This window comes from Ceratotherium simum, chromosome 17, assembly GCF_057802395.1.
Source record: "Ceratotherium simum simum isolate JZ-2026a chromosome 17, ASM5780239v1, whole genome shotgun sequence".
Lineage (NCBI taxonomy): Eukaryota > Metazoa > Chordata > Mammalia > Perissodactyla > Rhinocerotidae > Ceratotherium > Ceratotherium simum.
Window position 1 is genome coordinate 19730391 of NC_141916.1, and position 25172 is coordinate 19755562.

The following is a 25172-nucleotide window of genomic DNA, read 5'->3' on the forward strand; positions in this document are numbered from 1 at the left end:
TGCTCCACTCAGTAATGATCCCGAGGGCATTTCCTTACAAAATTTCAGAAGGCTATTTCTGTAGTTCTCTATGCAGTTGTTTTTAGTATTTGCTCTAGCACACACTAGACCTCCCACAAAAGTGACAATGAAAACTCCTGGCGGCGAGGGGCCCCCACTCCAACATAAACACACTTTCAGAAAACGCTGCTACGGGCCTTGGGTTACTGGGCAGTGGTACCTTTCAGAACCCCCATGGTGCTCTCACAACCTGCCTGGCTGGCCTGGTCCAAGTGGTTCATTTAACCACCGTCAAACTAAAATCTTGGTTGCTACTAAAATGCAGGAATCGTCGCTTGCCGACAACAGGAGGTGACGGAGACAGTTGCTTAGTTTTAGACTGAGCGCCAGTAGGCCCCAAAGATCCCGCCTCCTTCCACGGGGCGAGCCTATCAGCGTTCGTCTAGCGATGAGCGGCAGCTCTCTAAGAGCCAATAAGTCCCGCTCTCTGGAAGGATCCCGCCCATCCCTTGTGTCGTTACTCCGTCTCCAGTGTTATAGAACCTGGACCCGCGCTTCCTCGTTAAGAGCCTGGTGGCGGGTGTTTGCGTTGAAACGTGACTGAGGCCCGACCTTAAAGGGGAGGGAGCAGCGGGGGGCCGGGCCCTTTAAAACGAGGCGAGCTGGTGCCTGCCCCTTTAAGGGAGGAGCGTCCGACGACTGAATCTGAGCCCCATATTACCCCGAGTTTCGGTCGCAGACGGCGAGGAGAGACTCTTTGGCTGGGTCCGGGTGCTTGGCGGCGGTGGCTTCATCCCCGCTCGTCCTCCCCGGGCCCGGAGACACCCCCGCCTCAGTCATGCTGAGCAGAGTATGGAAGCAGCTGACTACGAGGTGCTATCCGTGCGTGAGCAGCTATTCCACGAGAGGGTCCGCGAGTGTATTGTGAGTGCGGGACCCGGGCGGGAAGGGTAGGACCTGGGGGGAGAAGCCCAGGCGTCGCGAGAGAGGGACAAGTTCGGTCGGACTGCGACCGCCTGGGCTCAGAGCGCCGTCAGACCCTGCTCGGACCTGGAGCGAGCGAAAAGGGGCCCCAGCCCGACAGAAAGATCGGTGCCCCGGCAGGCCAACGCCAGGTCCGGATCAGCTGGGTAGCTGCGCGATAAACAAAGCCGGTCGGTTTCCGTTCCTCCCCCGCACACGGCCCTCCCCCCGCCCTCCCCCCGTCCCCCACCCTGCCGGTGTTCTGGGCGTGAGTTCTCGTGCGTCTGTCTGGTGAGTCTGCCGATCTTAGTCGGATACTCCGAGAGGGATGGGTTCGATTGGGGGAGGGCTTATTTGCATTTACCCCTCAAACCCAGCTGATGTTTGACGAAGGGGTGACGAATGGAGGGACTTTGGTGGGTATCCCATGTTGGAAGAAAGGACTCTTGCTGGGATGGACTCTACTGTGTAGAAATGGAGAAGTAAGGTTTCCCCCTCTAATCCCCCTACAACCTCCCCCCATTGGTGTTTGTTAGAAACCCTGCAAGCCGAGGTTCCTAGCGTCCCAGCCATTCAGGAGTTTCCCCTGTGAGCCTTCCCTCCAGTGCTCCAGAGGGCACCTGGCTGCCTACCTAACTCCCTCACTGCCACCTAGAGCAGCACTGAACCTGCCATACAGCAATGAACTCTTCACTTCTGGGCCAGGGTCACCCAGTGGAGCTGACGGGCGCATCTTCCTCAGGCCTGCTTTGAACTTTCATCTCTCTCCTTTCTCCTCTTGTCTCCTTTCCCCAGAGCTCCCCAGGGTAGCCCTCACCCCCAAATACTAAGTGGAAAGGAAAAGAGAAAGGTTTGGAAGAAAAGAAGTGTTACTGAGTGGGAGGCATCCACTGATGGGGTCATCCTTCATTTTTCTCAGGCTCTAAACCGCTCTGGGCAGCCTCAGACTGGAGGAGGGGTGAAGTGAGCCTGACATAACTAGATCTGTCCTCATCTATGAGGACTGAAAAGAGAGAGCATAGCAGTCCATGTGTGGAACTCCAGATCTGCTCTCAGGAAGCCTTCGTTGTGTGTTCCTTAGTGGATAGTCCCACATGGTGCGGTTGGGCATATAGTGGAGGCACGCCCAGGCCTTGAGACAGTGTAGGGCCAGATGCCCACATTCCTAGAGAACAGGGAGGGATGAGACCTTGGACAGAGAAACAGCCTCCTGGATGTCTCCCCCATCCTTTAGTCCCATTAGCTGTGGACATCAGTGCTGGCCAAGGGCAGCCTGAAGACTTCTGGTGCCTCCCCCACCTGGCTCCCATGCCCTGCTCTAGAGAATGACTTAGCCTCTGCTGGAACTGCGTGGAACTCCAGCCTGACCTTTTGAGCCCTCCCGCCTTCCTGGCTATTACGCAAGCTCAGGGCAGAGCTCTAGGCTGTAAAAATCCTGCAGTTACAATCTCAGTGGCTCATTCTACTCTGCTTCCCTGATGTCAAAAGCTATAACTTTGTCCTAGACCCATGGCTCTCCTGGGGTCTCTATAACTCCTTCTCTCCTTGTATAGATAGTTGTATGCAGATTCCCTATAGGGTCAGCTCCTCTTGGGGACTGGAGGGCCCACGAGACCAGTCCTGCCTCTTGGCCTACTTCAAATGCAATAACATCTCTTCTCAAGACTCTCTGGCCCTGATTGTGGAGCTAAGCTGACCAGTGGCTCCTCCCCTGGGCAATAGCAGCTTACTTGGGGTAGGGTAGGGATGCATGCATGTGCAGAGTAATCTGGCCAAGTCCTACCATAACTGTCGACTGGAGGGCCAATCACCCAGGGGCACTGGACAGGCCCTGAGAGGCCTGGCCCTGGAGTTAGAAGTCACTTGAGGTAGGGACCAGGGATTGACAGCCTTTAAAGGGGCTGATGCCAGCTCTAGAAATTTGTAGATGTTGGGTCCCAACTAAGGCCTACTCTTAGGGGCAGGGGACTAAATAAGGCTCTGGTTTGGGCCAGAGCAGACCTGATTTTTTAGGGTCCCTGAATAAACACAGAGTAGAAGTTCTGACTTGGTATAGAAACATGATTCCTACTTATTCTCTCCTGGAGCTTGAGTCAAAGTGGCAGTGGGGGTGGAAGAGTGGAGTGCCAGGACCATGCAGACATCCTCCTCTTCCCCTCAAACCTGCTTCCCTTTCCAAAAATGTGCCAGGAATAAATTCCCTCTAGTTCCTTGGCCTGTTTCGGGTGTGTGTGCATCTCTAGGAGTTTTCTTTGACCAGTTACCAGCCAGGGTTTGGCTGAAGCCGTTTTCTCCCGGGAAAAACCCCCATAGGATTAGACATGGTGCTGTTTCCCCAGGTGCATGGGACAGCCCCTGTCTGGTGCTTCTTAGAGGCCCCTGAGGCCCTGACTGAAAGGAAGTACCAGGGAGAAAGATGGAACCCCTGGGAGTATGGAGGCTTGTTTTGGGGAAGCGACCCCATGGAATTAACAGAGAGGCCATTGGGGCTGTGGAATGTGCTGGGGATTAGAGCTTCTCATCCCAGCTCACACTCTGCCACAGATCTCAACACTTCTGTTTGCGATACTCTACATCCTCTGCCACATCGCCCTGACCCGCTTCAAGAAGCCCGCTGAGTTCACCACAGGTACCTGTGACTTCCCTCCCTCCTGCCTTCCCTCTGCCACTGTTCCCGTTGCCATGGGGCCAGCCTCAGGAGAATGGACCTGTGGTGCCTGCTGGGAAAGGAGAGGTGGCTGTTCTGGAGCCTTGCCTCCTCTTCCTCCTTACCTGCACTGGCAGGGACACGGTGGTCTAGTGGAAATTCTAGATGGAAGTGTCCACAACTAATAAAGCCACCGGGCTCGTCATGTAACTCTTCTGATCCTCAGTTTCATCCTCTACAAATGGGCCTAATAATCTCTACTCAGTCCATTATCATGTGTGGACCAAATGAGATGGTTAATGTGAAAGCCCTCTGTGAACCTAAAGTGAGCAACTGCAGGGTGCATTTTATCACGGGCACAAGCTCTGCCATCTCCTCTCCTACTGCTACACACGCAGGACCAGAGACCTCCCTAACCACCGGGGCCCCAGGGCCTGGTACAGGTGGCCTTTATCTTTATAGAGGGCCTAAGTGTGCTCAGATTGGAGCTTTCCTTCCTGTAGGTGTTGTGTGGTTGTGAGGGGACACACCTGCCCCAGTTCCTGGCCCCAGCCTGTCTAGATCATCCTGTCCTGGCCCTAGCCTGTCTTTCCCTCCAGATGGCTTCACAAGCCCCACCCAAGAAGACCACTGCTCCTCAGTGTGATTCCCCTGGGGACTTTCTCTGTGAACCTCTCTGTCTCCCCTCATTTCCCTTCGTTGCACCCAGCCACTGATGTAACCAACCTCACAGAGCAGTTGTTTGTTGTAATTTCAGCTTATAAAGAGGAACCTGTGACAGGAGAGATTGTGGGGAGGGCGGGAAGTAGGGGAACTTCTGGCCTATACTCTTTCAACCTGGGACCACTGATCTTTAAGCTGACACTTTGGCCAGAGAATAGGTTGTGGGGTTCATAGTGTGAGCTCTCCTAGAGCCTCCTCTCCAGCTCTGCCTCTGTGGGCCCAGGCTCTTCTTTCAGGGGGCAGAGAGGGGGGCAGGAGGGCACACTACAAAACAGATGGCTCGCAGAGCTGCCCACTGATGTCCTGCCTCTTCCCCGTGCCTCTGTCTCTTGTAGTGGATGATGAAGATGCCACAGTCAACAAGATTGCGTAAGTGTCACTGCTTAAGCACCTGCTTAAGCCTTTAGAAGCTGGGATCTAATGAGGCCCCTGGAACTGAAGGGAGAGTCGGGTGTCACACAGTGAAGAGAGAGTTTCTGCTTCCACCTCATTTCTGGCTTCTTCCGGCTTTACCTCACCCTGGGGAAGCTTGGAGAAGCTGCTGTTCCTGTCTCCCTGGTTAGGCCAGGAGCTTCTGGGAGCCTTGTGGCCAGGAACTGCTGGCTGGGACCTGAGTCACCAGAAATGGCTCCAGCTTGGCTTCATTTCGCGGTAGCCATTGGGGAGGGATTAGGGCAGGATGCAGACTGATGGAAACAGAGCAGGGGATGGGGAGGGTGGAACTTTTGAGAGCGAGACATGCTTGGTTCTGAGAAGATGGCCCTTACTTCAGGCTGCTATTATTCACTAGCGTGTATAGAGAAAAATATAGAGATGACCCCTCTGGGTCAACAGACTAGACGAAGGCAACCCTTCCCGCTTGATGGACCACCTGTATCAAAATGTCCCGTCCTCTCAGCTGTTGCAGCCCAAGGCACAGGCCTTGGCTATGAAGCTGAGTTTCAGCTCCCTTTTCCCCTTTGCCCTAGTGCCTTCATGCAGGCTATAGCCATGTGGGGTGACCCTGCTCTTATCTGGGCTGAAGAAGGCAGGCTCAGAAATCTACATCCCTGGGCAGAGAAGAGAAGCCAGGCCCCTTAGCTTGGCTTTATGCCTGGCACAACCTACAGGCATGTGCAGGAAGACCACATTCCTGGGGACAGTCTGGGCAAGTGACATGGCAGGTGACCAGGTTCCCATGAATGCCTGAGGTGTGCCCATCCCACGTGCCCAGGCTTCCCTTGAGGTAAGGGCTAGGGTGGGTGGGGGGTGGGGGCAGTGAGTAGAGCCCCAGCTGGACTGCTCGTTCCCTAGGTCTGTCACTGCTAAAGCCACAGGTGCCCGTGGGGACGAATGGGGCTTCTTGGGCACAGGGTAGTGAGTGTCTGAGCTGAGCAAGGGCACTGTCCCCTTCTCTGCCCAGGCTTGAGCTGTGCACCTTTACTCTGGCGGTCGCCCTGGGTGCTGTCCTGCTCCTGCCCTTCTCCATCATCAGCAATGAGGTGCTGCTCTCACTGCCTCGGAACTACTACATCCAGTGGCTCAATGGCTCCCTCATCCATGGTGCGTGGCTCCTGATTGCAGCTTGGGGAGGGGATAGGGAGCAGACAGGTCAAGCTGACACAGCCTTGGGCTGATCTGTCATATGTCACCCCATCTCTCCCCTTCCCCTACCACATGGTCAGTCCCCTTACTGACCACCTCTGCTTTTTCTTTTTTGCGCTAGGCCTCTGGAACCTCGTTTTTCTATTTTCCAACTTATCCCTCATCTTCCTCATGCCCTTTGCGTACTTCTTCACTGAGTCTGAGGGCTTTGCTGGCTCCAGAAAGGTGAGTGGGGGATGTGTCAATCAATCCAGGCAGAAAACAGATTTTTCCACTCAAATGCTTCAACTGAAGAGATTTTAATGAAGATACTATTTGCAGAGGTATAGTCAGAGTTAAGGGGACCAACAAGGAGTTTGAGGCGGTAGTAACAGCAGGAAGTCATTACCACTCCTAGGCCCCTGGGAGCAAAGGGAAGAAATCGTTACTGGAACCCACTGATAGTTGAAGCTGGGGAGGTGCAGCCACTAAACAGAGGAGCTGTTGTCTTAGTGTCGCAGCCACTGCCAAAACCACGGTACCAAAGGTGGGAGGAAACACAGGAAAAATACCCTGACCCCTCTCTCCTCCTACCTTCCACTGTCCTGCTCATCCTTCCCATTGGGCAAGCTGAACAGGAAACCAGAGGGCAAGGAGCTTGTGTGATGCAGACCCCGGGGATCAGCCTCCCAGAGCAGGATGGGGACTGAATCTGGGGAGGGGGTTGCAAATGAAGACTATCCAGTATAGGGAATGGCGCCAGATTGTGGGGTAGGAGGACAAAGTGACTTAGTAGAATAAGAGGGAAAAGCCCTCCCCTGTCGCCTGAATCCAGACCTCTCTAGTTCCCCCAGGCAGGCTGCCTTCTCTGATGTCTCCTTCCTTCCCCTCACTGCCCTGATGTTGACCCCTCTCCACCCTCACCTCTTGCCTCCTCCTGTAGGGTGTCCTGGGCCGGGTCTACGAGACAGTGGTGATGTTGATGCTCCTCACTCTGCTGGTGCTGGGCATGGTGTGGGTGGCATCAGCCATTGTGGACAACAACAAGGCCAGCAGGGAATCACTCTATGGTGAGAGGGCCAGCTTCCTCCTCACCCTCCAGTCGAGGGTGATGTCAGTCTTCGGTTGGCTGATGTCCCCCTGCCTGGAACAACTGTATCCCTCTAAGGTGGAGAAGGTTGGGACCCTCTCCCTTAGACTGAAGTTTCAAACTGGTGGACTTCAGGCCAAATCCAACCTGCAGAAACGTTCCGTGGGGCCCATACAATGATTAAAATGTATGTATTTGAGTCAGTTGCTGACATGTTAAAATTGGGAGGTTTTACATTAATATCCACATTTCTGGCCTTGCTTAACAATGTTGAGGCTGTGGCCACGTTAGTCCCTGGTGACTGAGGCCAAGTGGCGGTTGTACCCTTTCGATAGGTCTTTCGATAGGCTCTCCAGTTTGTTATAGTCCCTGCCACTCCCTCTTCCACTGACGAGGGCCAGCTTTCCTCATTTGCATTACTTGCCTAATCCCTGTAGGCTTCTGTGGAGTATCCTTGCCTAGTCTCTGAGGCCTGTCAGCCCTCAGTAAGCAGGAAGAGGGGGACGAGCTGATATAAGTCTTTTTTTTTTTTTTGTGAGGAAGATTGGCCCTTAGCTAACATTTGCCAATCCTCCTCTTTTTTGCTGAGGAAGACCGGCCCTGGGCCAATATCCATGCCCATCTTCCTCCACTTTATATGGAATGCCGCCACAGCATGGCCTGACAAGCCGTGCGGCGGTGAGCGCCCGGGATCCGAGCCGGTGAACCCCAGGCCGCTGCAGCAGAGCGCGCGCACTTAACTGCATGTGCCACCGGGCCGGCCCCTATAAGTCTTTTTTTTACCCTTAGACTTCTGGGAGTACTACCTCCCCTACCTCTACTCCTGCATCTCCTTCCTCGGGGTCCTGCTGCTCCTAGGTGAGTGTTCAGGTCCGAGGAAATGGGTGAGGTCCTTGGCCAGAGTGACCAGGGTGGAAGGAGAGGGAATGGAGGGGTGGGTAGGAGAAGTGGTGGCGAGACTGGCTGGTAGGTGACTGGCTCCTGTCCCCACAGTGTGTACTCCACTAGGTCTTGCCCGCATGTTCTCGGTCACTGGGAAGCTGCTGGTCAAGCCCCGGGTATGTAGTGCTCCTTGCCCTTTGATCCTGCAGGGCGAGTTTCCTGCAAAGCTGGAGCCATACAACGAAGCAATCCTACGGTTGTGTGGTGCACGCCTTGCAGAGGGCCACAGCCTTCGTTGGCTCCTGTATCCTTCACCCCCATCATCTGGGGCTGGTCACCAGACATGCAAAGCAGAGCACAAGGCAGTTGGGAGGGACTGGATAAAGTTGCTGGCCACAACGTGGTGAATGAGGGTTAGGGGAAGGAATGGGACTATGGAGCCCTGGGATGAGCAGGGTTCTCCTGGGGCCCTTGGGATCCAGGAGCGTCTGACAGTTAGTCCCTCCCTTTCCCCTGCCCCCAGCTGCTGGAAGACCTAGAGGAGCAGCTGTACTGCTCAGCCTTTGAGGAGGCAGCCTTGACCCGCAGGATTTGCAGTGAGTTGCCCTTCTTCCCAGCTGGGATGGTGGGCATGGTTTGTGCAGGGGCTGCAGGACTTGGGGGCAGCACCATCCTCTCTCCCCTCAGATCCCACCTCCTGCTGGCTGCCTTTGGACATGGAGCTGCTGCACAGACAGGTCCTGGCTCTGCAGACACAGAGGGTCCTGCTGGGTATGTGGGTTGGTAGGGATTAGGATACCTGGATTTCCCCAAGGGGAATAGCCCCTCGTTCTAGACCCTTGCTAACAGCTTCCCATCCCGGTACAGAGAAGCGGCAGAAGGCTTCCGCCTGGCAGCGGAACCTGGGCTACCCCCTGGCCATGCTGTTCTTGCTGGTGCTGACGGTAGGTATTCCAGCCTCAAGTAGACCCTTAAGTACTTTAGGCTTTCTCAGGGAAGAGGGAGGAGATACAAGGACCTGGTTATCATCAATAATAGTAGCTGCCTCTCACTGAGTGCGTACTTTGTGTCCTGCCCTGTGCTGAGCACATCAATCCCCATTTTGTAGATGAAGGAACAGAGAAGTTAAGGAGTTTGCCCAAGGCCACACAAGGCCAGTGAGTAGCTATGCAGGTTTGCTATGGGGTGAAAATAAGGTTGAAATCCAGTCCATCTCTGCATTTACCATGTCCTGGACTTGGGAATAAATCTTCTCGGTCTGGAGGAAGAGATACATTTTTCTGTTCAGCCTTTTTGCAGTCCTTCCACCTGGGAGGGTGCATCTTATAATACCCTCAAAGGTGCTCTGTTGCTAGCAACAGCCTTGAGGATGTCCCACGTAGCTGATTGGAAGCTGAAAATGTTGGACCAAAGTGTCTGCTCTTAACATTCAACTCTGGAGACAGCTGTGGGCTGGGGCAGGAGTGGGAGTCCGTGACCTTGTCTCACACAGGGCCTGTCTGTGCTCGTTGTGGCCATCAACATCCTGGAGCTGCTCATCGATGAGGCTGCCATGCCCCGGGGCATGCAGGTGCTGGGCTGTCCTCCCACCATATCTTTTGGGTAGGGCCTAGGAAAGACTTGGGTGAGGGGGCAGAAGCTGAAGTCAGAGGGAAGGTTGGGTGCTGGGTGGTGCTGATGGTGGGGAGTGCTCCACAGTGACACCTCTCCATCTCTCAGGGTACCTCCCTGGGCCAGGTCTCCTTCTCCAAGCTGGGCTCCTTTGGTGCTGTCATTCAGGTTGTACTCATCTTGTATCCTTCTGGAAATCCATCATTGCCTCTGTTTGCCAAATCTGTCTCATCTGGGACTCTGGGCAGAGCTGCAGTGGGAGTGATGGGGAGGGGGGCAAGTCTTCACCAACTGGGATTCAGAAAGCAGGAAAAGACTTGATTTGAAAGGAGGGCTGGGGGAGTGGTCTGTTCCCTTTGGGATGAGGCATTAATCCTTGGGAGCAGGCCACTTCTTCCCTAACCCAGTGGCAGTTACCTGATGGTCTCCTCCGTCGTGGGATTCTACAGCTCTCCACTCTTCCGGGGCCTCTGGCCCAGATGGCACGACACAGCCATGACACAGGTAGATGGGTGGGAGTAGAGGAAGCCTCCCGGGGACATGCATGTGTACTAGGTGCTGGAGCTCCTACCCTCATCTCCCCTTTCCTTACTCTCACCCAGATAATTGGGAACTGTGTCTGCCTCCTGGTCCTGAGCTCAGCACTTCCTGTCTTCTCTCGAACCCTGGGTAAGTAGCAAAAGGAGGTAAGGGAATTGGCTTTTTTTGAGTACCTACTGGTGCTAAGCAGGTACTTTATATATCTATGCTCTCTCTAATTCCCACAACAAACCTATAAGGAGGTATTATCCCCATTATACAGATGGAGAAACTGAGGCTCTGTAAATTGCCTATGCTGAGCTTCAGAGTAGTGTTGCTTCAAAGCTCATACTTTTTCAATCTGCTGCCTCCCACAGCCTCCCCCATTTACATCCATGTTTTGGTGGAGAAGCACCACTTTTCCCCAAATCTTCCTTTGGGGTGGATCATCTAATAAACATTCTCATTTTATTTTATTTTATTTTATTTTTGTGAGGAAGATCAGCTCTAAGCTAACATCCATGCCAATCCTCCTCTTTTTGCTGAGAAAGACTGGCCCTGGGCCGGCCCCATGACTTAGCGGTTAAGTGCACGTGCTCCGCTGCTGGCGGCCCGGGTTCAGATCCCGGGCGTGCACCGACGCACTGCTTCTCTGGCCATGCTGAGGCCGCATCCCACATACAGCAACTGGAGGGATGTGCAACTGTGACATACAACTATGTACTGGGGCTTTGGGGGAAAAAAAGGAGGATTGGCAATAGATGTTAGCTCAGAGCTGGTCTTCCTCAGCAAAAAGAGGAGGATTAGCATGGATGTTAGCTCGGGGCTGATCTTCCTCACCAAAAAAAAAAAAAAAAAAAAGTCTGGCCCTGGGCTAACATCGGTGCCCATCTTCCTCTACATTATATGGGACGCCACCACACATGGCCTGACAAGCAGTGCATCTGTGCACACCCGGGATCTGAACCTAGGCCACCAGCAGCGGAGCGCATGCACTTAACCGCTACACCACGAGCCCCAAACATTCTCGTTTTAAAGATAAAAAACAGAAGCCAGGACCGGCCCGGTGGCGTAGCAGTTAAGTTCGTGTGCTCTGCTTCGGCGGCCCAGGGTTTGCAAGTTCGGATCCCGAGCGCGTACCTATGCACTGCTTATCAAGCCATGCTGTGGCAGGCATCCCACAGATAAAGTAGGGGAAGATGGGCACGGATGTTAGCCCAGAGCCAATCTTCCTCAGCAAAAAGAGGAGGATTGGCAAGAGATGTTAGCTCAGGGCTAATCTTCCTCACACACACACAAAAAACACAGAGAAGCCAATTGATTTACTCAGGATTATACAGATAGTTTGAGGCAAGGCCAAGTCAGGCTGGAACCCTTGTCTCCTGAGCCCCAGCCCGGTGCTTTTCCCACACACTGGGGTATCAAATAATACACTCGGGCCTTCTTCCATTTTTAGAGGTACGATCTAGAATTACCTGAGAAAAATGTTCAAAAATGTAATTAGTTTACCCCAAAGTAGTATGGGAGTGGCATAGGTACCCGCCCCTCCACACACCATCATCCATATATTATAAATGATTTAGGATTTACATCAGTTCTCTTTGGTTCTCAAGTTCATGCTGTCTCCACTAGACCACTTGTATTTACCCCCTGGACATTTAGTGGGAAATTAGACCTGTGGGCCCATCGGTTAGTTCCTTTAGGTTGGATGCAGGTAGGAGTATTTTGTTTTAGAGTGGGGGAGGGCCCCAGAATTTTCATTTATGATGAAAATATTATTATTAAGGGCTCAGTAAGTGTTAGAATAGTGTCCCCTCATATAGTGCTTTATGTGTCTTGTCTTATTTAATTCTCACAGTCCCATTATTATCTTTACTTTATAATTGAGGAAACTGAGGCACAGATGTTGAAAGAATTTGCCACAGTTAGTGAGGGATGGAGTTCAGATATGAACCAGAGCAGCTCAGAGTCTGAGCTCTTAGCCTCCACGCTGCTCTGTCTACTAAAAAACACTTGTGACCAGCTTGTAGGTTCCTGATCCAGGAACAAGTGGTAGGCCCAGGGAGCTCCTCGGGGCACCTGGAGCCGGAGGCGGGGCTCCATTGGAGATGATGCCAAAATCTGGAAGGGAAATTGAAGCAAGCCTAGCTGCTGACGCTTTTCTTCAATAGGACTAAACTGCCCCTGAGACAGAGTTTGGGAGGTAGGAATAATTAATGCATAGGCCAGGCCAACCTATCAGTTGCAGTGTTGAGATGTGGCCACCAGGAGGCAGCAGAAAGGCAAGGGAGGGGCTGGGAAGCCCACCTCCCATCCTGGCTTTTGTACTTCAGGGCTCACTCGCTTTGACCTGCTGGGTGACTTTGGCCGTTTCAACTGGCTGGGCAATTTCTACATCGTGTTCCTCTACAATGCAGCCTTCGCGGGCCTCACCACTCTTTGTCTGGTGAAGACCTTCACTGCAGCTGTGCGGGCAGAGCTGATCCGGGCCTTTGGTGAGAGGGAGTGGGGGTGCAGGCTGGTGGGTGGTTGTGAGGTGGAGCCCTCTGCAACAGTGGTCATCCCAGCAGGGGAGATGGCAGGCTCTCTGCTTTGTTTGTAACATACCTCATCTACCCCTACTTGGCTTGGTTATCTTATCCCTGAAGCCTGGACCTATGCCCCACTTTTGACTGCCCTCCCCCTCCTCTTCTCCAGGGCTGGACAGACTGCCATTGCCTGTCTCCGGTTTCCCCCGGGCATCTAGGAAGACCCAACACCAGTGACCTCCAGCTGGGGGTGGGAGGGAGAAAACTGGACACTGCCATCTGCTGCGCAGGCCTGGAGGGGTGGGTGGACATCAGGACCTGGAATCTGAGAGGGTGGGTAGCAGAGGGGAGCTGAGCAGTCTGCACTGTCGCATAATCTGAGCCAGAGTTTGGGACCAGGCCCCCCCGCTTTTCCAGATTTAACCGTGGGCCCCAGCATGAGGTGGGGCTGCGTGACTGGGTCTGGCTCCTGGTCCCAAATCCGTTTACACATCAGTCTGCCTCACTGCTGTTCTGGGCCATGCCCGTAGCCATGTTTACATGATTTGATGTGCAATAGGGTGTGGTGGGGGCAGGGGAGGGACTGAGCTGGGGGCAGACTTGGGAGGCAGATTGTCTCCTTTGCCTCTGGCCCAGCAAAACCTAAGCACTGTGCTATCCTGGAGAGGTTTTGGACTATCGGAGAGATGAGGGCATAGGGAGAAAGAGGCTACAACTGTCAGCAATAAAGTTGATCCCAGGTTTGCTTTGGTTTTTTAAAGGGTCTTTGTGTCTATTTGGACAGCCTTGCTCCCACCAGTCCTCAGTCTACCAATGAGAGAAACAGAGGGGTCCTGCCCACCATCCTTTCCCTTCCCCTCCATCTGCATTCTTAGTGTCCTTTGGGGACTTGGGTCTGGTGTCAGGCCATACAATTAGGCAGTGGGAATCTCCTCCTCCCTTAGCCTTGTATAAAGCTGGCTGGTCCCCTGACTCTTCCTTGTGCCCACGGCCTTGTTCTGTGCCTTGGTTCTTAGGGGCAGGTGGGCATGAGTGTAGGAATGGGATAACCTCCCCCATACACATACTCCTCCCTGACTTGACTATTGGATGTAGAGTAGAAGAAGTGGCTTCCTGAAAAGGTTTTGTGATTCCTAGCTCAGAGAAGAACCTTACTCCACCTTTCCAGAGGCTCTCGGGGCCTTGAATGCTATGCAAGCCCTGCTGCTGTTGGGGGTAGGAGCAAAGTTTTTGCTCACCATCATGCGGTCGTTCATTGTACAACTTCTGGGGCACCATTCACCTCATAGTCACTGTATGTGTAGTTACTATGAGTATTTTCTTGCAAATGGCAGTCAGGTGTCTTGAGGAAGTGGTGCTTTTTTCTAATATGCACAAAGTTGCTGTGAGTGCTAACCATGGAGCTGAGTGAGGGGTGAGTATGGAATACAAAAAAAGTGTAGATGCCACAAATACTTGCTGAGCACGCTACTATAGGCCAGGCACTTAGTTAGCCATGGGGATACATGATAAACAAGTTTGTGCTTAAGAATTGCTTTGTCTAGTAAGAGTGACAGATAATTCTAATATCATACCACAATGGATAGCAGTTAATTACTGGTTCTCAAGGAAATACAGAGGTGGGTAGTGTCAGGACATCAGCGAAGGCTTCTTAGAGAAAGTGATTTCTAAATGATAGTAGATTGGTGGATGAAGTGTTGCGGGCTCAAAGCCTCAGAGATGAGACCTGAGTGGCCAGAGGCAGAGCCCCAGGTGGTCCAGAGAGGGAGAAGGCTAGAGAGGTCCCTAGATGGAAGGTCAAGGGAAGTGGTCATTAGCCTGTTAGAGACTATGACTTTAGATACCCATTGCCCTCCAGCAGCTTCCAATTGACAAGTTACTCATTTGAAAAGAAGCAGCTGTTGGGTGTTTGGCAGGACAAGAGAGGGGACAAAAGTTTGTAGTCCTAAACCAGGATATAACTGCGAAGCTCTGTTCCTGATTCTGGGGAAGCCCCCAGCAGAAGGCTGCAAAGCTACCAGGGAAAATGGTCCTCTGGTACCCATCCTTTCCAGTCCTGGTTACTGCTGATGAGGAAAGATGGAACCAGAGGAGGTTTCGGGAGGACCACAGAGAAGGGAGGCTCTGGTTGGTTATATGCCCAAAGGGCTTGGGCAGAAACTGGAACCCATACCTCCTGGATGATAGCAGAGCCCATGGCCTGCCAGGGTAGGCTTTGGGAGAGCAAAAGATGCAAATCAAGTAGCAGAGGAGGGTGGTTTGGTGCCAAGCTTAGGCTTGGAGATAAAAGGATGCTTTATCCAGGCAGCCCTCAACTGTAAAGCTACTAGAATTTCCTAGGCAGGTGCCTGCCTGGTTTCCAGGATGGGACACACTTCAGTCGCGAAATGGACCAGCAGTGACCGGCTGGAGCCCCCGCCCCGGTGGGAGGGGGCGGGACAGTCCTGGGAGAAGGGCGGGGGGCGGGGCCAGGGGCCACTTAAGGCGGAGCCTGGGCGTTCTGGCAGCGCCGGAGCCAGGCAGCAGAGCCAAGCTGGGCTGGCACTCACCCACGACCCCCCTTCCCTGCTATGATGGCCCGTCAGTAGCAGGTTTCAGACCCCCTGGGGGCATGTAGGCAGAGCTAGCGGCAGCCAGGTGCGCAGAGCCACAAGAGCTCTAGGGCACTCTGGGGGCAGCTTTGCCTGCTGCGGTCTCTGGTGCCTGGGGAAATGCCCAACTGACGGGCGAGCTGGTGAGGACAAGAACGTTCCCTTTTGGCCCGAGTCCGCTGCATCCATGGCGCTGCCGGCCAGTCTGGTGCCCCTGTGCTGCTTGGCACTTCTGGTGCTGCCGGCCCAGAGCTGCGGGCCGGGCCGGGGGCCGGTTGGCCGGCGCCGCTACGTGCGCAAGCAGCTGGTACCGCTGCTCTACAAGCAATTTGTCCCCAGCGTGCCTGAGCGGACCCTGGGCGCCAGTGGGCCAGCTGAAGGGAGGGTGGCAAGGGGCTCCGAGCGCTTCCGGGACCTGGTGCCCAACTACAACCCCGACATCATCTTCAAGGATGAGGAGAACAGTGGAGCAGACCGCTTGATGACAGAGGTAAGAAGGGCCTCTCCCCACCTGGGTCAGGGCACTGCCAACTCCTCTGCTCTTCTATAGCAGCCCGTGAGGGTGAGCTGGGCTTCATCTATAGAGACCTTAGTCTCAAAGACCTTGGCCCCAACAAAAAACCTGCTGGCTGGACTGAATGATCAGGAGGGATCCCAACAGGGAGAGGCTGGGATGGGGAGGGGGAGGAGGGACTAGTGAGAGTGAAGCTGGGAGAGACAGTGAGGGCGGGGAAAGGAGGATGGCGGCAGGCGAGACGGGAAATGGCTGAGGCGTGGACCGGGGGTCAGCTACCGAGCCAGGCAGGAAGGGCTGGGGTGAGCTGGGGGCCAGGAGCTGGCTAGGCAGCAGAGAGAAAGCTCTACCCTTAGCCTGGCTCCTGACCTGAGGGTAGGAGCCCTGTGGAAAAGCTCTGTGGGCCTAAGAGACTGAAGGGGGCTGGCAAAGGGGTGGCCAAGTGTCAGGTCATCAGGCTATCTACATGAGGAGGGGCTGAGCAGGAATTGTCTTTGGCATGGGGGAGGTGTCCTAGAACCAGGGCAAGGCTATTCTAGAATCTAAATGACTATCTTGGGGTGAAGAACAGTCCCCAATGGGAAGAAGAGATGGGCCCACCTGAGAATCAAAGGGGTCCTGCATCCCTCAAGCTCAGCTTAGCTCAGGGACTTTCCTTGGAAGTAAACAATTCAAATGAATTCAACTACCATGTATTGAGCATCTGCTGCAGACTAGAACCTAATCAACCTAGGATGAGGTGAGCAATGCCTTGGAAGAGAAGGACCACCTCTGGCCAGTGATCTCAAATACCAGAACTGGAAGGAAACTTGGAAGTCACATTCTTCCACCCCCCCCTCCCCCATTTTACATTGAGAGCTGGTCCCAGGAGGAAAAGTGATTTAATCAAAGTCTTAAAACTAATTAGTGGCATGGCTGGGACTAGAATTCAGGACTCCTGATTCTAAGTCCTATACACTTTCCATTACACCACCTAATTGTGTATGGAGTGGGGAGGTGGGGGGAGAGGGAGGGGTACGGATTTCCTCTGATTAATTTCCATAGTTTTCCAGGTTACTTTGTTAGGAAAACCTGTCCAGGGGAGAAAGAATTCCTTCTTGCTCCTGCCCTGAAGCTTTCCTCCTACCCAGACATTGGGAAGGGGATCCTCCTTCCCTCCTTAGTCATGGAATATGGTAGCCCTCTCCTCTGGCTGCCACCTTCAGCAGAGGGGGCAAAACAAGAGACAGGCCCAGGAAGGGCTCTGACAGGCCTGGGAACCCCCTCTCCCTACTTACCTCCCACACCCTGGCTGCAAAAGGCCTCCATTGAGTTGGCTCTGCACGGGGCTGCTGCCCCCGCAGGTCAAGGCCTCAGGGCCTCCTTAGGGGACAAAACGACAAAAAATTGGAAGGAGTTACCACTTTTCCTGCCCCCCCCCCCAACCCTGCGGAGGTGTAGAAGACTCGGAAGAAGGGTAGGGGGAAAGTGACCCTCTGGCAGTTAGGAGAAAACCAAGTCCGAGGTGAGAGGTTGGAGGGGGGAGAAGAAAAGGAAGCTGCCCTCTCTGCGCCTCCTCCCACCGTGTCCGTGCTATGGTGCGCGCCAAGGTCTCCGGCTCCCAGACTGGAGCGGCCAGATAACCTTGGTCTCACTCCCCCGGGTGCATGCTTCCAGCCGGTGCTTCTTTTTCTCCTCTCCACTCCCACCCTGCAGGGGGCCCCCCAGATCCGCACAAGGGTAGCTCCCGTTATTCTCAGGTGCTTCTCCCACGCCTTTCTGGACTGCATCTGGAACAGAGCGGGAGAGATGGGGTCTCTCAAGGGTGGCAGAACCTTAGCAGGAACTGGGAAGGCTGGCCACGCTGGGGGAGGGGACCCGGCAGGCCGGAGCAGGGATGGGGGGCGCGGCTTTCTGCCCTTTCCTCTTTCTGCGCCGGGGCGGCTGAAAAGCGCCTTTGTGGATGGAGCTGCTGAGTCCGCTTCTCCCGGCGCGTCCCCGGCCTCGGCCCGGGATTCTCGCTCGGTTAAGTCATCCCGGAGAATGGCCATTGTACTTCGCGCAGCCCCCGCCACCCCAGCCCTTTTTCCAGCAGCCTTGATCCCTCACGGCTCCGCTTGGGCACCTCTGTGGGGGGCACTCGCACCACGAAGGGGTTAATGCGAGGGGCCAAAAGGAGGAGGAGGAAGGAAGGAAGGAAGCGATGCCCGGTGCCAGGGAAGGCAACGAAACAAAAGATGAATCAGGCAGAGGGAGGCAGCCGGGGTTTGGGGCGGGGGCCAGGCTCAAACAGGGGCTCCTCTCGGGGAGCTAGGCTGCTCAACCCCTCCCGGACCAAGCTTCCACCCGCCCTCTCAACTCTTGCCCTCTCCCAGGTTAAGCCGAGGTCCCAGAACGAGTAGGGGTGAGGGGCAGGCATTAAAAGTGGAAAAGAGCTAGGTATAGACGCCCCCTCTCAATCTCAGAGGTGACCCTATAGTTCTCCAACGACGCTCTGGAAAGGGAGTGCAGATTGGCGGCTACACCTATTCAGATTCTTACTTCCCCAGGACACTCAAAAGCTGGGAGGGAGTGGAGGGGGGCCGGGAAAACAGGAATTGACCCTTCCCGTCCAGGTGCCTTTTGCCCCCATGGTGGTGGTAGTGGTAGTGGGAAGACTGACTCCCTTATTCCCCACCAGCGTTGTAAGGAGCGGGTGAACGCGCTGGCCATTGCCGTGATGAACATGTGGCCCGGAGTGCGCCTGCGGGTGACCGAAGGCTGGGATGAGGACGGCCACCACGCTCAGGACTCACTCCACTACGAAGGCCGTGCCCTGGACATCACCACGTCCGACCGAGACCGCAATAAGTATGGGTTGCTGGCGCGCCTGGCAGTGGAAGCCGGCTTCGACTGGGTCTACTACGAGTCCCGCAACCACGTCCACGTGTCGGTCAAAGCCGGTACAGTAGGGGGTGGGTGGTGAGGTCCGCCCACAGGGGCTCTCTCCGGGAAACAGGCTGCACTGCCCTGTTGCGACCCTAGGGGAGACCAAGTGGGCGTTAGTGTTGTAATCCACCCTTCCATTTCTGCCCAGGTTGGGGCCAGATCCATGGGACATGTGCATGTTGTCCCGGGACTGGTGAGGTCTGCGCTGGGCTTGACCCACATCTTTGAGAATCTGTATCAACGTTCTAGAACCACTGGTCCTGATTCAAGCCTCTCTGTGCTTGTTCCCTTGCAGATAACTCACTGGCGGTCAGGGCAGGCGGCTGCTTTCCGGGAAATGCCACAGTGCGCCTGCGGAGCGGCGAGCGGAAGGGGCTGAGGGAACTGCATCGCGGGGACTGGGTGCTGGCGGCAGACGCGGCAGGCCGGGTGGTGCCTACGCCGGTGCTGCTCTTCCTGGACCGGGACTTGCAGCGCCGGGCTTCTTTCGTGGCTGTGGAGACCGAGCGGCCCCCGCGCAAGCTGTTGCTCACGCCCTGGCACCTGGTGTTCGCCGCTCGAGGGCCGGCACCGGCGCCAGGCGATTTTGCACCGGTGTTCGCGCGTCGGCTGCGCGCTGGGGACTCGGTGCTGGCGCCTGGCGGGGACGCGCTTCGGCCGGCGCGTGTGGCTCGCGTGGCGCGGGAGGAAGCGGTGGGGGTGTTCGCGCCGCTCACAGCGCACGGGACGCTGCTGGTCAACGACGTCCTGGCCTCTTGCTACGCGGTTCTGGAAAGTCACCAGTGGGCGCACCGCGCATTTGCTCCTTTGCGCCTGCTGCACGCGCTGGGCGCGCTGCTTCCCGGCGGGGCCGTCCAGCCGACTGGCATGCATTGGTACTCTCGGTTCCTCTATCGCTTGGCGGAGGAGCTGCTGGGCTGAGCACTCCAGGCATAGAAACCTCGAGGCGCTCGCCGAAACGGGGCGTGCGGGCTGAGATCTGGGGATATGGGCAGCAACCGATGCTGATTGGGAGGGAGGGAGGAATGGGGAGAAAAACGGAGGTGATAGGGGACTGCCTGGTTTAGGGGCAACCTCTAACTGAGAAGCGATGATCCCAGGTCCTAGGTAGGTGGGATTGATGGTGAGTACCCCTTGACACGGACTATTTCGCCTCTTCTTCCCCAGTGCCTCAGCCCCACCTGATTATTTTATTTTATTTTCTATTTATAAATTGTAATATAATGATCTGCTTGCCCAGCCTGGCAAGATTGAGGGGCTGGGGCTTGGAGTTAACACTGTCTGACACAGCCAGCCAATCTGACGTCTGACATTCCCACAGGTGGGCTAATAAAGGGAAGGCTTCCAGGAGCTTATTGGAAAGTATCTCTATTCAGAGGGTGATTCAGCTCCGGAAGAGGGGAGGAAGGGGACCAACCCCGTCAATAGCTTACTTCCGACTCCTCTCTCCTTCCCCAGCAGGTCTTCCTGCTCTTCTTCCTCCCCTCAGAGGAGGCATCCCAATCTATCAGCAACAGAGACCAAAAGAGTCGTACCCTTTTCTAGGCTCCTAGTCCCTTCTCCCACCCAGAGAGGACCAGCATTCTGCCCACGCGGTTGCAATACCGACTGTTGGAGGGGCCAGGGTGGTTCAACGAGCTAGAGGGCCCTTGTGCATTTTTTCTCTCTTCAGAGGGGCTCCAACGGGGGCTCAGGCCATTGTGGGTACTGAACTCAAAGAATTCTGGCCCCTTGACTGTTAGCCTGCAGTCCTGATCCCGTCCTCAAGGCCATGAATCAGCCTAGCCCCCATCCTACCCTTGTGTCAGGGTCTGGATGGGGCTGATGTTTTTTTTCTGGGATGTCACTGGACCCACTGATGACCAGTGGGAATCTCTAGCTAATTCATAACTGATAGTCCCCACACACTCTTGGTCAATAGAAAGAACTCAGACAGGGCTGGAACCTATCCCTCCCGAAGGGCTGCTCACAGAGACCTGCTTCAGCCCTGGTATATGGGGGGAAAATAGGCTCTCCAAGCAAGGGCATATAGGAAGTACAACCAGAGCCCCTTTCTGATCACCAGTCCTGGTTGTTGTTTCTACTGGTTTCCTCTACCTCCCCTTCTCCCCTCTTCCATTATTGCTGATCCTGCTTCCCTGGCCTGGGTGTTTCTGGAACCTTTGGGTTCCAACACAGCAGACACCAGGAATCCAGGCAGGCAGGTGCTGCTGAGGTAGGAATGGAAGCTCTGAGGAAGTTGGACTGCACTGGAAGGGGAGTGTCTAGGGCCTGGGGCATCGTGGGAGTTGGTGGTACCACCAGGAGCCCGCCCTTCCCTGTAGCAGCTGTGCTTTCCCAGTGCAGGGTCCGTGCTATACACCGCCCTCTGGTGGCCTTCAGGATCCATTTCCTTCCAGACCAAGGGGAAGAGAACTATATATTACTACACTGATGGGTGGACTGGATCTGTGCAAAGGAGCCTTCTCCCAGGAGGTTTGAGAGATGGTGGAGCTTGTTAAGCTGCCAGGGCTGAGCCACAGGTGTCAGGGGCTGGCGAGGAGCCACTTGCCTCTTGTTGGGAAAGCCTTTCCAAACTGCACTTTTGCATCCCTGTGGCTCCTGGAAGCTGGAGGTATAGTTGTAGCCTGTCATAGTCCAGACTTCCTCGAGAATCCAAGTTGCCCCCTCATCTCCTTCACCCTTGTGACCCTTGAGTTCAGTATCTGGAGGTGAAGCATACTTAGTGTTCCAGGTAGTGCTTGATAAAGGCAACATTTGGAAGCGGGCTAAGTTTACCTTTAGTGTCCTTCCACCCACCATTTCCCTCAATCTTCACCTGGTGCCTGTTGCCACTCCCTCCCCCTTTCCGGATCTCAGAAACACATTCCAACCTGTGGACCTTTCCTATTTTCTTTTTAAACCTACATTTGTCTTTCTTTATCCTATCCTGATGCCCTCCTGTCATGTCACTCCAGGTGAGACTAATCTGATAAAGTAGTCTTCCTATGTTGATAGGCTCCTTGTTTTTACTCCCCTTCCCAGGTAATGCATATATCTTAAAGGCCGGCTAAAAATAAGGCCTTAAGCCACAAAACCATAATGGCGCTGATTCCCAGCACCTTAATAAGTTGGGCAGGAAGATATTTGGGGACAAGGAGAACTAATTGTTTTCCCTTAAATTATATCCTATAGACTACTTCCTAGGCCTGAGACTCACTTCTCACCCCCAACTTCCATCCCTCATTATCCTTGTCTCCTTGAGGCCCTCCCAGCTCCCTAAAAAAATTCATCACCTGCTCTCAGGCAGCAAAGAGCAGCATCTCCATGAAGCTGGCCAGGAGTGCATATTCACTTGGCCACACAACATCTCTAATTGCAGCACCTCTTCTCATCGACAGAATAAGCAATGGGGATTAGGGAAAGGGCACGGCTTGGCAGTCAGGCAGATCTGGAGATAATGATACCTCCCTGACAGGATTGTTGCCAAGATCAGTGTATGTGCCCAGTGTGGAAGAGGCACTCAGTAAATGTTGCCTATGTGCTGCAGCCATTTCTCACTGCCTTTGCTGCTTTCTGCTGTCTGTCCGCTTCTCTCCTCACCACTCCACTAGAAGCATTATCAATGGTTCCCAAACTTTTTGGGGATTGTGCCACCCCTATAATTTTTTTTTTAATTTAATTTAATTTTTTTCTCCCCCAAAGCCCCAGTAGATAGTTGTATGTCATAGCTGCACATCCTTCTAGTTGCTGTATGTGGGATGCGGCCTCAGCGTGGCTGGAGAAGCGGTGTGTTGGTGCGCGCCCGGGATCTGAACCCCAGGCGGCCAGCAACGGAGCGCGTGCACCTAACCGCTAAGCCACGGGGCCGGCCCGCCACCCCTATAATTGTTTGATTTCATAACACTCCTTTCTTTAGAAGGTGCTGTGTGACAGATTTGGGTTTGTTTTAGAACTAAAGTATAAAAATAATCTTGTTTTGAGAATATTCAGAGCATTTTGTGATAAGCCTGGCAAGACCACTCTGCAGACTGGGAAACCAGAGTTGAGAACCACTGCTTCAAGGTTCAGGTGACCTTTTTATGGCCAGAATCCAGATTTTTTCCCCCCTTCCTTTCTTCAAATAGGATTTACTGAAATCTACAATGTAGCACCATACAAGACACTGAAAAACACACAAAAGATTAAGAAACAGCTTCTTCCCCGCGAGGAGTAGACACACATAAAGGTATAAGATGGTTAACTACCAAAGCAACATTGTTACTTAATCAGGATGAGGTTTGTGGGTGGAAAATGTCATATTAGTACAGAGAAGGCCTTGTGGAGAAAGTAGGGCCTGAATGGGATGTTGAAGCACGTGTAGGTGGAGGAGACCAGAAAGGGCATTCAGGCAGAAGTAACAACACAAGCAAGGACTTGGAATCCTGGATGTGCAGGCTGGTTAGAGCGGGAGACTGGGAAGTGTAACTATATGTAGCTAATGTTTCCTGAGAACATACTACCCACCAGGCCCTATTCTAGCACTTTACATGCATTCTCTTTTAATCCTCACAATAACCCTGTGAGATTGTATTACAGATGAGGAAACTGAGGCAAGGAGAGGTTTAAGTCACTTGCCCAAGTTACCACAGTCAGTAAGTGGTGGAATTGGAGAAGAAATAAGCAGAAATAAGACTGCCTTGATGGATAAGGCCACATCCTATGGGGCCTTAAGCTGTTTTTGACTCTTCCCCATTCCCTTCATTGAGTCATGAATAAGTCCTAGCTTTCTGACAGTTATTTCTCTCTCATTTTCATTGGCTCTTCTTCCTCCTGCCCAGATGGCTGGCTTCCCTAACTAAAGCTACCTAGCCACCACTTAAGGAAATATGTGTATTGGTGCAGATTTCTGGCAGGAATCCACAGCAGGCTGGTACACCAACACAGGAAACGTAAGACTCTTAGCACTTTTTGGGTTAAAGGAGAGGGGAGGTTGAGCTTTGTTATGGACTGAATGTATGCGTCCCTCCAAAATTCATATGTTGAAGCCCTAACACCCATGTGGCTGTATTTGGAGATGGGGCCTCTAAGGAATTAATTAAGGTCAAATGAGGTCATAAGAGTGGGGCCCTGATCTGATAGGATTACTGTCCTTATAAGAAGAGACCCCAGAGAGCTTGCTTTTTCTCTCTTCACATGCACCAGGGAAAGGCCATGTGAGGACATGGTGAGAAGGCAGCCATCTGCAGGCCAGGAAGAGAACTCTCACCAGAAACCAAATTGGCTAGAACCTTGATCTTGGACTTTTCTAGCCTCCAAAGCTGTGAGAAAATAAATGTTTGATGTCTAAGCCACCCAGTCTCTGGTACTTTGTTATGGCAGCCCTAGCAGACTAATACAAGCTTCCAGAAATGTTTAAGAAGAGGCTAAGATGGGGTCTTTACTTAGTGAAAATAATTAACTCTGCTTGAAATATGAGCATTTCTGACCTAGACCCTTGACCTGTTTATCCCTGACTGTGCTTTTGTGGTCCCTGCTATATTGGAGGAAACTTTCTTCTCCGGTTAGGAGACTGAGGCAGCTGTCTATGGGAAGAAGGCTATGACCAGTCACGGTAGTTCCCTGTGGGAGATTTTATGGTTAATTAGCACATTCAAACCCTCCTCTCCCTGTTATGGTCTCTAGATGTGACTTGGTTGATGTATACAAATGAACATCTCCCATGAGAGTGGGGTATCCTCGATAAGGTTTTATTTATTTATTTATATTAATTTTTTTTTTAAGTTTAATTTTATTTATTTTTTCCCCCAAAGCCCCAGTAGACAGTTGTATGTCATAGCTGCACTTCCTGCTAGTTGCTGTATGTGGGACGCGGCCTCAGCATGGCCAGAGAAGCAGTGCGTCGGTGCGCGCCCGGGATCCGAACCCGGGCTGCCAGCAGTGCAGCGGGCGCACTTAACCACTAAGCCACGGGGCCGGCCCCTATTTATTTATTTATTATTATTTTTTTTTGGTGAGGAAGATCAGCCCTGAGCTAACATCCATGCCAATCCTCTTTTTGCTGAGGAAGACTGACCCTGGGCTAACATCTGTGCCCATCTTCCTCCACTTTATATGGGACGCCACCACAGCATGGCCTGACAAGGTTGGTGCGTTGGTGGGTGCCCAGGATCCGCCAGCAGCGGAGCACATGCACTTAACCGCTACACCATGGGGCTGGCCCCCTCAATAAGGTTTTACTGAGTGCCTACTATGTGCTAACTATTGTGCTGTGCCATGGGGATAGGACAATCAAGTCAGGCATGGCTGTTACAGTTCATCTGGTAAGACAGGCATAAGTGGTTAGAAGGTTGTAGAGTGTGGTGAAAGAGATGAGATGTGACGTTTACGCTGAGACCTGAAAGATGGGTAAGAGTGGTTCAAGCAGAGGGAACAAAGGCCTGGAGTTGGGGAGCAAGAGTAAGATGAATCTGAGGAGCATCGACAAGTTCAGTATAGTGAGAGGGAGATGTGATTCACTTCAAGGATTTTCAATTTTGTTCTAAAGATGAAAAGCAATTGTAGGATTTGAAGCAGGTGAAGGGGAAAAATCAAACCTGCATTTTAAAAAAGAAATTGGCAATTGGATGGCCTTTTGGGGTCGTCTCTATCCCTAAGTAGGTTGGTCCTCATCTGA

At 53.4% G+C, this 25172-nt stretch overlaps 2 protein-coding genes across 5 annotated transcripts; both read left to right on the forward strand.

The window, feature by feature from the left end:
• The first annotated feature begins 570 nt into the window (after positions 1–570).
• Positions 571–13286, forward strand: LMBR1L (limb development membrane protein 1 like). 4 transcript variants are annotated; one of them, XM_087442459.1, is made up of 17 exons: positions 571–924; positions 3508–3592; positions 4669–4702; positions 5736–5875; positions 6039–6142; positions 6840–6966; positions 7776–7844; positions 8078–8271; positions 8392–8464; positions 8556–8639; positions 8736–8812; positions 9361–9438; positions 9588–9661; positions 9893–9983; positions 10082–10148; positions 12332–12493; positions 12696–13286. In XM_087442459.1, the coding sequence occupies exons 1-17, from the start codon at positions 853–855 to the stop codon at positions 12761–12763; spliced, it is 1599 nt and encodes a 532-aa protein (XP_087298585.1). In that variant the 5' UTR covers positions 571–852; the 3' UTR covers positions 12764–13286. The 4 variants fall into 4 exon arrangements, with proteins under 4 accessions (XP_087298585.1, XP_004429032.1, XP_014641900.1 ...); XM_004428975.3 differs by lacking the exon at positions 8078–8271 and adding an exon at positions 7980–8044 and having other exon boundaries at positions 575–924; XM_014786414.2 differs by lacking the exons at positions 571–924; positions 3508–3592; positions 8078–8271 and adding exons at positions 3617–4047; positions 7980–8044.
• Positions 13287–15037: 1751 nt separating this feature from the next.
• On the forward strand, positions 15038–19888 carry DHH (desert hedgehog signaling molecule). Its single transcript, XM_004428973.2, has 3 exons — positions 15038–15607; positions 18291–18552; positions 18834–19888. The coding sequence occupies exons 1-3, from the start codon at positions 15305–15307 to the stop codon at positions 19457–19459; spliced, it is 1191 nt and encodes a 396-aa protein (XP_004429030.1). The 5' UTR covers positions 15038–15304; the 3' UTR covers positions 19460–19888.
• Positions 19889–25172: the final 5284 nt, after the last annotated feature.

Excerpts from the sequence above, each read along its gene's own strand:
- LMBR1L (XM_014786414.2), top strand. The coding sequence starts at position 3,666 with ATGGACCTGTGGTGCCTGCTGGGAAAGGAGAGGTGGCTGTTCTGGAGC. Across the intron at positions 8,045-8,391 it reads AGCTGCTGGTCAAGCCCCGG|CTGCTGGAAGACCTAGAGGA; the intron begins GTATGTAGTGCT and ends CCCTGCCCCCAG. Across the intron at positions 8,813-9,360 it reads TGTTCTTGCTGGTGCTGACG|GGCCTGTCTGTGCTCGTTGT; the intron begins GTAGGTATTCCA and ends TGTCTCACACAG.
- DHH (XM_004428973.2), top strand. The coding sequence starts at position 15,305 with ATGGCGCTGCCGGCCAGTCTGGTGCCCCTGTGCTGCTTGGCACTTCTG. Across the intron at positions 15,608-18,290 it reads CAGACCGCTTGATGACAGAG|CGTTGTAAGGAGCGGGTGAA; the intron begins GTAAGAAGGGCC and ends ATTCCCCACCAG. Across the intron at positions 18,553-18,833 it reads CCACGTGTCGGTCAAAGCCG|ATAACTCACTGGCGGTCAGG; the intron begins GTACAGTAGGGG and ends GTTCCCTTGCAG.